At 42.2% G+C, this 12,450-nt stretch overlaps 1 protein-coding gene across 2 annotated transcripts in view; it reads left to right on the top strand.

The window, feature by feature from the left end:
* Ncapd3 (non-SMC condensin II complex subunit D3) overlaps positions 1–12,450 on the top strand; it is a 70,966-nt gene that overhangs the window by 35,619 nt on the left and 22,897 nt on the right. The window contains exons 17-20 of one of the 2 annotated variants that reach the window (XM_005337511.5): positions 468–659; positions 994–1,091; positions 1,254–1,369; positions 3,941–4,048. In XM_005337511.5, the coding sequence (XP_005337568.4) occupies positions 468–659; positions 994–1,091; positions 1,254–1,369; positions 3,941–4,048 (514 nt within the window). The remainder of the gene's footprint in view (positions 1–467; positions 660–993; positions 1,092–1,253; positions 1,370–3,940; positions 4,049–12,450) is intronic. The other variant, XM_040285568.2, reaches the window with a different exon arrangement.

Genomic DNA, 12,450 nt, shown 5'->3' with positions numbered 1-12,450 from the left:
AATGTAGCTATTGTGAATTGAGATTTTACCTCTTTTACTATAATCATATTTAAATGCTAGGATGTGGTTTCTTTCAATCCTTCCAGTGGAAAAAACAAAAGGATAGTATTTCTATGTTTTTATCACTATAGCTATAAATTCTGGATATATCCATTATGGTAACCTATCCTTTAGGTTTGTATGGAATTTGTGGATGGAATAAGGATAAGAAGGGTCTCAATTATGAAATTTTATTCATTTGAAAATAACTATTTTGTAAGGGAGAAAAGCAAATACAACTTATTCTATAAGAAAAACAAAATTTATTATCAGATATACTGTTAGCTAGACCATCTACATGGATGCTTTATGTGGCAATGGAATCCTAGAACAGCAGATATTGCTACCCTTTCAGTGAGGGATTGATCTAAACAGTTTTGTTTATTTATAGTTACAATTCTGCTTTCCTTTTTGTTTTTGTTTTCCAGCCGCTATCTAAATAAGGCTTTTTATATCTGGTCCAAAAAAGATAAATTCACATCCACTTTTATAAACAATATGATATCTCACACTGGCACAGAACATTCTGCACCAGCCTGGATGCTGCTTTCCAAAATTGCTTGCTCATCAACCAAGCTGGACTACACCAAAATAATACAGTCCTGGGAGAAAATCAGCAGGTTCGAATGTTTACAATGTAGACAGTGGTGGAAACTGAAGATTCTTACAAACTCATGCATTAGGAAAGTGGGCTCTTTCATAATAATAACTTTTTGAATATAGAAATATTTTCTTTAAACCTTGGCATAAAACAAACAAAATGAAACTCACTTTTAAGCAGTTTACTTTTTCCCTAAGTTCAGTAAGTGCCTACAGGTAACTACAGCATGATCTTTTAAGCCATGTATCTACCTTACTTTCTCTAGTATTAATGATAGAAAAGAAAATATATTTAGATGACAGCACAGTGGTTAATTTGGTTCTATCTTGGTATTTCCCCTACCCTTCCTCTAGTCAGCAGAATCCCAATTCAAATACTTTAGGACATATCCTGTGTGTCATTGGGCATATTGCTAAGCATCTTCCTGCGAGCACCCGGGACAAGGTGATTGGTGAGTGTCTATTAGATAATCTTTCTTGTTGGTGCTATTAACTTCAATTTATTTATTTATTTATTTATTGTGTGTGTGTGTGTGTGTGTGTGTGTGTGTGTGTGTGTGTAAATTTTGTTTTTTTAAGCAGTTTAACTTGTAGGATTTGGTTCTCCTTCTTAGATGTTGTCAAGTGTAAGCTGAATGGATTTCAGTGGTCCCTAGAGCTGATCAGTTCAGCTGTTGACACTTTGCAAAGACTTTGTAGAGCATCTGCAAAGACACCAGTGGAAGAACAGGTATGACGTTACACATTGCTCTGATATATTTTCAACTTATTTGTATTTGGACCTGTTACTGTTTGTTTTGAAGTTCGAAGAGTGTCTCTATAAATATGGGACACTAAGGATGTGTAGTCCCCAGTAGCTTTTGGTACAACAAAGCAGTGCTTATGTGACTAGCAGCTGACTTTCTCCAAGAACATAGACTAATCAAGACATGATTCTCTCTTTGGCTCCAGATACAAGTATCTTTTAGTAATACATGCTGTTGCTTAACATTTATTTCCTGATGAGAATTTTGCAAGATTATCTTGTTATAAGTTATAGCATAGACTCTTATTTCAAGAACAAGTTATAGCATAGACTCTTATTTCAAGAACATTCAATGTATAGTTTTCCACCTCATCAGATAGTTTCCTCCACACCAAAAATTTTTGATCTTTTGGTAAGTTATAATCTTGGAAAATGAGTGTCCTATTACTATAGGGTTACATTACTCAAATATTTTTTGCTTTACCTTGTCCCTGAAGTTCCCTACAGCCTATACCTAATGGTGCATAGTCATAAATTCCAAATCAGTGATTTATGTAAGGCGGAGAGTTACTTTGACCCCTTAAAGGCATCCATATTAATATCTCTAATAAGAGACTGGGGATGTGGCTCAAATGGTAGCATGCTCACCTAGCATGTGTGAGGCACTGGGTTCGATTCTCAGTATAACATAAAAATATTGTGTCCACCTAAAACTAAAAAATAAGTATTTTTAAAAATCTCTAATAAATCATAAGCATACCTTTTTTCTTTTTGGAACCCAGCACCTTCAGTATGCTAGGCAACTGCTCTTCCCAATGAACTATGCCTCTAGCGCTGCTAAGTCTTCTGCTTTTATCATGAGGTATACTCCTAAACAGTGCTATTTGTAATAAAAACATTTAGAGATGAGGACTATTAATAATGATTATGAAAGTTATAAGTTAATTTAAATAATTTCTGAAGTGTATCTAAGTTTTTCAGAAAACTGCTTTCTTCATCTGAGCTACCTTCCTATGCTTTCTTTTCTTGTATAAGGTCTTATGAGAAAGTCCATAATTAATGCTACATTTCCTACTTATAATAACAAATCTAATACACCAATGTACTGTGACATTTTTGCTTGTGACCTTAAAAGTGATTGGAATGCACTTAGCTTAAAAAAAAAATCTTGAGCTGTTTCTTATGTAAATGGTATCTGGTGTTTGTCTAGTGTCTGGCTTTCAACAATTATATTATTGAAAGGGATACTTGAATTATTATTTTTCTAACCTGTTATCTGAAAACCAAAGAAATTGTATGAAAAGCTTTTAAATAAGAAACATTGGAAAGAACACATTTGAATAGCATTAAAAAATGTAGTTGGTGCTTTGGTGTTTCTAGAAAGAATAAGGAGAGAATGATGAGGGGGAAATTATGGCAGATATGACTGTGATCCTGCAGTTTTCAGTGGCACACAACTTACTGATGGTAGAGCCATGACTATAACTCAGGTCTTTGATACTTTCCCAGTGTTTCTTTTACCAGTGCTAACTGAAAAATGAACTATCTGCACAGTGGGATATTGGGAACTATAAAAAATCTTGAGGTCTTTGTCTCTTCATCAAGATAAAGCTCTTTTTGGTCAACATTGTGATCCAGATTGTCCAGTCTTATTAAAATCTTAGATGCAGTTCTTTTAAAGGTAGTAAAGATAATAGTTTTGAAACATTTGAGGCCAAGTCAGATTCAAAAGCATTTTATGCATAAACTGATTTTCCTACAACTTTGCAAACATTGAGTACCATGTTGTGTTAGTTCTTCTATGTACTAGATGATGGTTAAAACAGAGTCTTAAGTACCTATAGTGCAGTGGGAGAGACATATCCCAGACACATAATTTCAGTATAAAACAGTTACTTCCAAAATAAAAGTATGCATCAAGTGACATGAAGTACTGGGGTGGAGGCACTTAGTTCAGCCTTAGCTGTTCTCTAGGAACAGTCTCCCAGAGAAAATGAATTGTAGAATTCTTTCATGCTCTTGGCACCGAGTATGTAGTAGCAGTGACCTCTGGAAGTATATGATATGCACTAGCAGTGACCTCTGGAGGTTATTATAAACAGAAAACTTGTTCCTAATTAATAAGTTTCAGAAGAATAGCAACTGTCCTTTTTGTGTATATCTTTAAAAGTGTGCACTATAGAAGTGTTCACTTAACAGTACTTAATTTGCCACCTGCATATGCTAGAAGAATTGTAATTGCTGTTAAAGATATAATACAAATGAAGCCACTAGATATTCCCAAATATTTGCCTTTTGCTGTTGTAGGGAAAATGTAGAGAGAAAGTTGATATATAGACTGTTCTTTGAAAATTTCACTTAGCCAATTCTCATGGCCAGATTGCTTAAATTGTGTCATTGTATTTTTGGATAAATCAGGGTAAAGATTGCACATGAACAATGGTTGGAGTTTTTCATGCATTTGAAGATCCTAGAGGCTACTCTGAGAACTTGGGGTTGGTGGGTTGTCTGGGAGATGAATGGGATCTTTTAGAGCTGATCTGTGACTTGCCACAGGAACTACTGAAGCAGGTGTGTGGGAATGTGCTCTCTACCTGCGAGTACCACCTCTCCAACATTGTTCTGAAGGAGGATGGGGCAGGGAACATGGATGAAGACCTGTTGGTAAGCAGCTGCTTTTCCTAACCATTCTTTCCTCTTCTTTTTTTTATCAGCAGGGATTTTTTTGAGGGTGATTTTACATGTGTACTTCAGATACAATTAAAAAAGAAAAGGGCTGTTGTAGCCTAGAGCTTCACTCTTTTTCAAGAAGAAATATTTATGAATAATCCATCTATTTTTATCTCATATACTTAATATTTGGGGGGAAACTTGATGGAATACTTCATCCAGTTAAGAGTTTATGAGAAACCTGATTCCAATAGGAAAATCACAAAATGTGTTTTAATTTTGGTAGAGTTCAACTTAGAAATAATAAGGTAAGAAAACAATAGCATATGCCTTAGTCTTTTGTTTATTTTCTTTTTAAAAGAATTATAACTTCTGAGCTATTTGAACATTGGAGTATAGAAATGGGGAAATAGGGTCTAGTCATTGAAAGAATGAACAAGGCTCATCGTCGGAGAAAATGCCCATTTGTTGAGGAACAGCTCTGCATATTTATAGAGCCAGGGGTGGTTTGACAGTTATGACAGTTTAACAATTTGACAGTTGTCATGGGATGCTTTCTGATTGGTGGGTAAGGATCATGTGAGCCAGCAGGGCTCACCATTGGACAACTCTTCTCAGGGGATGGGGACGTTAGTCTTTGGAGCTGGGGCGACTCCCAACATTCCCCCCTCTTTGTTTTTAAATGAGAGTGGACATTGACTCATTCTGCCTGCTTCCTACTGAGATGGGACGGCATGGGAGAATAGGAGGGAAGTGGGGAGCCCCCACAGGAGGGCAGAGAGGACTGATATAACTTCAGGAACCAGATCAACGAAGGTTCCTTGCCACCACAGATCCATGATGATGTCAGTTCATTTGGCATAGGTCTCCACTGAAGGTATCATCAGTAGCCAGGAGTTGGTAATTCCTGAGGGAGAAGCTGGTTAAAAACTTGATTAGAAATTTTTTACCCACCTGAGTCTGAATGAACTTTATGATAAAGGGAAGGAACAGGCACAGGGAGTTTTTATAGCCCAAATCTAATGAGGTCTCTGGTCTGCAAGCAGCCTTGTTGGCACAAGGGGGGTTAAGTTTCAGTCTTGAGCAGGGGCTTGGGCATTTGGGCTTGAAGCAAACAGGTGATAAAGAACCAGACAGAGGGTTTGAGAAGCCAGGTTGTCCTACAGCTAACTTTGTTTGACATATCCTGCAGACCAGCCTGTCCTGCACCTAACACCCTCAATTCCACTCTTCATTCCTAGTCCAATCTAGCTCCCTCCCCTCTCTATTAAGGCTGCTCTTCAAACTTTCTCCTATCTGGGTGTCTCTGAAATCAGCTTGCTTCTCTCTTTACCTTTCTCAAAATATCCCAGCTTTCCAAACCAGCTTGCTTCTCTGACTTCTATTACTGTTCCCAGCTTTCTCTAGTCACACCAAGAAAGTACGGGCTTTCTAATAAAGAAGGCAGCTTCTCCCACGCTCTGAACGAAGGCTGCCAAGGGAGGACAGTGGCCGTTGTTACCAGATTTCCCTTTGAGAGCAGTCAGATCTCTCCAGGTTTTATGTAAAACACCTCAACCTTAAATACTGATAGATGGAAGAGGAGGGGCAGGGGCAGGGCATAGGTTTCGGAGATGGGTAGGCGTTCTGTAGGCAGTCCGGGAGGAACGAGGGGACGGCTACACATGACTTTGAAAGGTGAGAGATTAGAAGGCTTCTTTAGCAAGGCCCTAATAAGCAATAAAGCCAAAGGGAGTACCTTTACCCTGTCCAGGATTAATTCCATGGTGAGCTTGGTGAGGGTGTCTTTAAGGGACCGATTGTCCTTTCAACCTTTCCAGAAGCCTGGCAGCGATAAGGGCAATGAAAATGCTAAGGGAGTGATAGCATGTGAGCCAGTCCCTGTGTTATCTACAAGGTGAATTCTGGGCCATTGTCAGATTGGATAGAAGTGGGCATCCCGAAACGGGGGATTATGTGAGTAAGCAACAGATCAACTACTATAGAGGCCCGCTTCTTAGAAGAGAGAAAGGCTTCAACCCATCCCAAAAAGTATCTACCAATACAAGAAGATATTTTATGTTTTTTACTCAGGGCATGTTGGTGAAATCAATCTGCCAGTCTGCAGCCGGGGTATGACCGTGGGCCTGAAAAGAAGGGAAAGGTTTAGGTTTTAATGGAGTATTGGTATTGGTTCTCTGGCAGATCTGACAAGCAGAAGTGATCTGTTGTAGGTCTTATCATGTGGTTAAGGGGTGAAAAAGAAGTGAAGGAAAGTAGTGAGACTCTGTGGACTAGGGTGGAATAGAGAGTGAAGAAACTGGAAGAGTTGTTGGGGATCTTTGGGCCAATCCCCAGTGGTAACGAAGAGTAGCCGAGAGGAGATGTAAAACTCTGTAGGGTGGCTGATTGAGCCTCTTGATCGGCCTTGGAATTACCCATAGTAGTAAGGGAGGAGTCAGTTTGATGGGCCTTGCAATGGATTCCCAGTTTGGAAGCAGCCTGGAGGCTCCTAGTAGGCCAGAAATAGTGTGGAATTAATGACTGCCGTCCCTCTGGTGGTCAGTAGCCCCCTTTCTTTCTAAATGGCTGTGTGGGAGATCAGGATATGGAAGACGTATTATACAGGGAGAGGGTTCTTCCCTCCACTAGCTCGCATGCCCTTGTGGCAGCTATGAGTTCAGCTTGTTGGTTGGTGGTATTGGGTGGGAGAGGTTTTGCCTGTATGATGGATGAGAGGGAAACAACAGCATACCCACCACTTTAACCTCTTTGTGTATAAAGGAGCTACCATCTGAGAACCAGACAAGGTCCGAAGAGGGCAGGGGTCCCTCAGAAATGGTGGTAGGGCAGGGTAAAATCGTACCTCCAAGCATTTGTGGACGGGATCTTGTGAGGGAGAAGATGAGAGGAGGGAGGCAGGGTTTATTGGAAAGCATGGGCTGAAAAGAGATGGAGGGATTTTCAAGGAATGAGATAAGGAACCCTGGAAGGAGGAAGTGACTGTAGCCCCTAGTAAGTGAGGAAATCTTTTAGATGGTGAGGAGATGAGATGGTTAGCGCAGAGCCAAAGGTAAGCTTGTGTGCTTCTTTCTGAAGGTCATGGGTCACTGCTAGGGCTCTGAAGCCTGGGGACCAGCCCCTGACGGTGGGGTTGGATAGGTAGGCCACTGGTGCACATGTGTGGCCATATTCCTGACCCAGAACGTCCAGACTTTGTCCTTGTTTCTCATGTACATAGAGGGTGAAGGGTCGGGAGAGTTCAGGGAGATGCAGTGCGGGTGCCCGGAGGAGGGCCTTTTTAAGGATTGTAAAGGGCTTCCCTGCCGCTGAGGTTAGGAGTTCATCTTGGGGGCCCTTGGCCAGATTATACCTTTGGTGTAGGTATAGACACAATAAGCTGTTTTCTGTCTACTGTAATGGCCTTTTTCCCTTGAGAGATAGAGAACTCTAGATATGTGACCTCTTTATATGCTATTTGGGCCTTTTGTGGAGAGGTCCAATATCCCTCTAAGGCCAAGAAATTAAGTAGGAGAACTGTGTCATCTGTTGAGCGCCCTTTGGATGGATGGGCTAGAAGAACTTGTAGAGATTTGCAAGAGGTGCAGAGAGCAGGATTGGATCGGAGTAAGAAGAAAGCCTGGACATAAGCAATCTCTACCCATATTTTGAACGCTCAACAGTAATTGTAGAGATCCCTTAGAATGGAGGGATCCAGGGACCCAAAAGGGGGCCATCTGCTTTGGTTGTCTAAGGGACAAGTGGGCCAGGCCTGGGTACTATATTTGATCTAAAAGACATTGTAGGGGAGAGTCGACTGGCAGAGAAGACACATTACCCATGTAAGGAGGAGGGAAGAGGACGTAGAGAAGGAGGACACTGGTTTATTGGCAAAAGGGGCATCCCCGCTAGAGCCAACAAATCAGGAATGCCTAAGTGGCAGGTTTGAGCTGCAGAGATTGGTTGTCACCGAATCCTGACAGTTGAAGCTCTCGTGCTGGACGGAGCTGGAGCCATGGGAGACCTTGGCCAAGGCTTTTCGGGATACCTCCTGGAGAGGCCGGATACTCCCAGGGTCAGAAAGAGGAGAGAGAGGGAGAGGAAGGGAAAGAGGGGAGAGAGGGAAAGGAAGGGGAAGGTAAGCGTCTCTCTAGCGGCCGAGTCTTAAGGTAAGAGCACTAGGACTTTCAAATCTGCTCAAGGAAGGAGTCCCTGAGGGCCACTGTAGCCATAAAGGCTGTGGTGGGGTGCTCAACATATTGCAAGAGGGTGGATTCAGGGCACTGGGGGTGCAAAGAGGTGTGGACTCTCGAAATCCCTGAGGAAGGACAGTCCAGATTAGTTGTCGAGAATGTCTGGTGGAGGGATCTGTCCAGGTAAAGGCAAAGGATCTTGGGTTTGGGGGCAAGGGGAATGGAGAAGAAAGCATCCTTTACATCTGTGACCGAGAAATGAGTGGCATTGTGGGGGATCTGAGACAGCAGGGTATATGGGTTGGGAACCAAAGGGTGTATGGGCCTAATGGAGGTGTTGATGAGTCATAGGTCCTGAACTAAGCGATAGGACCCTTGGGCTTTTTCTACTGCTAGTATGGGAGTATTGTAAGGAGAATGAGCAGGACAGAGGTACCCCTTGCTAAAAAGTCTTGAATAATAGGTTGTAGGCCCAGAAGAGCTTTTGTGGACAGGAGGTATTTAGCCTGATTGGGGAACGTGTTAGGATCTTTGAGATGAATGTTAACTGATAAGCAGGAAACAGTGGAGGGAGTGTGGGTATTCCATATAATTGGGTCGGCCAGGTTCATAGGTAAGGGGTCCTTTTTAGTATGGTGTTTCATGTCAGCCTCACAAGTGGAGCACAATGGCCAGTCTTCTGCCAAAAGGTCCAGAAAAGATGAACAGGCAGATTCTGGAGCTTAACTGATTCCAGGAGACTGGATATTGATTGTTGTATTGAATTTAGAGAGAATATCTCGGCCAAGCAAAGGAACTGGACATTGGGGCATAACTAGGAACGTCTGAGAGAATGGAACAGAGTAATAGGGGAGTCTTTCTTGGATAGATGGTCTTTCATCCTACCCCGACAATATGAGAGGTGGACGGCACTGTTTGCCCTCAGAATTCTGACAGGACTGAGATGGTAGCCCCAGTGTCAAGGAGAAAGTCAATCTTGCGTTCATCCACCTGAATCTGCACCCTGGGTTCCTGTCTATTGATCATTACAGCCGGGGACAAGGACCCAATGTTCCATCAGTCTTCGACTGCCATACCCAGAAGGTTGGATGGTTCCCTGGGCACAGGCCTCCTACAGGATCTAGGACAGTCAGAGCCCCAATGACCTTGTTGTTGACATTTAGGGCATAGGGTATGCGGTGTGAAGGTGCGGGGCATGCCCTAGCCCAGTGTCCCTCCTTGCCACACTTGAAGCAGGCGCCCGGGGTGTTTTTGACCTGCAGTGATGGGCGGCAACCCGAGGAAGCACCCTGCAGGGCCTGGGCAAGCATCTGAAATTTCTCAGTCCAGCGGGTGGCAGGGCCTTGTTCGAGCTTTCTTAGTTTGACCAGGATGTCTGGGTAGCTTTGCAAGAGGAAATATGTCATAAGGACATGACGGCCATCTCGGGTTTCAGGATCTAGGTTACTGCTCAAGAGCTTTCGTAAGCCAATCCAGAAATTCCAATGGGGTCTCTTGTAATTTTTGGAAATTGACGGCCTTATGTGCCGCTTTTTTGAGCCCAGCAGTAATACATGTGGAGACTCGGTCCCTACTCTGTATGCCAGCTTGTGTATTATAATCCCAGTCAGGAGTTTAATCTGGGGCAACAAATGGCCCCAGAGGGTGATTGGGATTAACTTGGTGAGTTTCATCTGCATGGGCTCTGACAAGTTCCCAGACTCTGGTATGTTCCTCAAGAAGGAGAGTATTATTAGGCAATAACATATATATATCATGGTGAGTGAGGCTATAAGCCTGGAGGACCCATTGAAACTCTTGGGACCTAGTTTGGGGGGGGACTAAAGGTGTCCGCTGGGTCGGGGGAGCACCTGAGGGGTTGGACGAAGCCAAGGGGGAAGGTCAGTAGGGAGGGAGTTCATTTGCTGAATAGGTCGGGGAGAATGAGGAAGAGAAAAAGCCTCAACATAGGGGATCTCCTTCCACTTTTTCAAGCTCTCACAGAAGTTAAACAGATCTCTGAGACTTGCAGGATCCAGGGATCCTCCTGGGGGCCATTGACTTTGATTGTCTAATTGATAGTAAGGCCAATCTTGTGTGCAGAATTTAATAAGAGGGAGTCTGCAGGGAGGGAATAAGAGGCTCCCATAGGTCAGGAGAGGGACAAGGGTGGTTGAGAGAGAGAGAGAGAGGAGTGCCTGTTCTTCCACCCCACAGTAACTCCCACTCACGAACCGAACCGGGTTTCAGAGTCCACCATGATGGTGAAGGTTGTGGTGGGGTGCGTTCTCTCCTCCAGATTGGGCATCAGAGGTTTGCCAGACGATCACGGTCAAAGCCTCTGCGTATAGCCCATCTGAAGTTGGATACCCAGTAGGAGAACTCATCTTCTGAAGAGCCGGTGTTGTGTGAATAGTAGCAGCACTTGAAAGAGTGGATGAGGATGGCAAGCCTTGAGAGAGGGGGCCCTCGAGCAGTGAGGCATTCCCCATCCTGAGTTTCGGCACCAATGAAAAAACGAACAAGGCTTGTCGGAGAAAATGCTCATTTATTGAGGAACAGCTCTGCATATTTATAGAGCCGGGGGTGGTTTGACAGTTATGACAGTTTAAGGGTTGACAGTTGGTATGGGGTGCTTTCTGATTGGTGGGTAAGGATCATGTGAGTCAGCAGGGCTAGTCTGATTGGTGGGTAAGGATCATGTGAGCCAGCAGGGCTAGTCTGATTGGTGGTTTAGGATCATGTGAGCCAGCAGGGCTCACCATTGGACAGCTCTTCTCGGGGGATGGGGAAGTTAGTCTTTGGAGCCAGGCGACTCCCAACAGTCCTTACAATGTCTAAAAATATAAGGAAAGATTTTACAAATGACCTTGGAGGAACAAGGTTGTATTTTGTGGTACTCCTACTTTAGAAACTGTTTCCATGAAAATGATTCCTGTGAGTTAGGACATGTCAAGCCAGTGGGCTATTAACAAAATAGGTTTTGTTATAATTCTATTTCCATCATCTGACGCTATCCAATAAAGGAAATGGTTTTTGATGCCCTTCGGTACAAACCATCATCTTCAACGAAAACTATTTTTCCTATCCATTTAAATTAGAAGAGCATCTCTTTTCTGTGTTCAGTTTTTACTTTACTCATTTCACTCTTTTAAGTGTTAGTGATTATAGACCAAATTTAGATTTGTAAGAGAGAAAGCTATTGTACCTGAGGCACTAGTACGTTTATGTTCATTAATGAAAAGTATCATTACCAGGATTTGGACACTTAGGTATGTGAGCCATGATGTGTAGTTCAGAGTTGACCCAGGATTTTAGATAGTCTTGCTTTTCTCAATTGTTTGAGCAGAGCCATTGCCCACTAGAAGAAAAATGCTTTTTATGATCAGTGAGTTAATCCCCTAAGATTTTTTCAACTATTAAATATATCACTAAAATCTATCCATTAGTCAAAACATAGAGTGAAGTTTTGTCCTATATACATTGTTTAATTCATTCTTTAAATGGAGCTTAATTATTTTTTAATCCACTAAGTTTAAGATAACTGTGTATTCGATATTCTCTAAAACCAACTACATTTACTATTGGTTTTCCTACCCTAGAACAAGCATTTTGAGGTTTTTTGTTTGTTTTGCTTTGCTTTGCTTTGCTTTGGTTCTTTGTTGTTGTTGTTCTAAGATGGGATCTTGCTATGTTGCCCAGACCAGTATCAACTCCTAGGCTCAAGTGATCCTCTAATCTCACCCAACCAAGTAATTAGGACTGTAGGTGTATGTGCCCCCACACTTATCTCTAGCATAAGCTTATATGTATTGTTTGTTTTTTCAGTGCTGGGAATGAAATCCAGGGCCTCATACATGGCTAGGCTAATGCTCTATCATTGAGCTACATCCCTAGCCCCTAGAATAAGCTTTTACTTTTATTTGCCATTTACTGTTTAGTGTTATTCTTCTATCTTTGGGGTAAAGAAAGAGAAGTGTTAATTTGACGTCTAAGATAAATGCCATTAGTAAACATAGGGTAGCAAGGGCTGAGGAAACAGGTCCCTGTGTTTTGGGGAGGAGTCTAAGCAGTAAACTTAGAGAACAATTTGGATATATATTTTTAAAATGTAAAGTGGGTTTACATGCTGTTTCAGCCTGGATTCACACCTAAAGAAATACAGTAGTATACAAGAGTATAGAAGGGATTCATTATAACTCAAGTAAATAATAGTAAAGGGTTAGAAATAACATAAATTTTTAC

The sequence above is a fragment of the Ictidomys tridecemlineatus genome, chromosome 4, assembly GCF_052094955.1.
Source record: "Ictidomys tridecemlineatus isolate mIctTri1 chromosome 4, mIctTri1.hap1, whole genome shotgun sequence".
NCBI classification, from domain to species: domain Eukaryota; kingdom Metazoa; phylum Chordata; class Mammalia; order Rodentia; family Sciuridae; genus Ictidomys; species Ictidomys tridecemlineatus.
The sequence above is the reverse complement of the archived record's forward strand: the minus strand, read 5'-3'. Positions and strand labels throughout refer to the sequence as shown.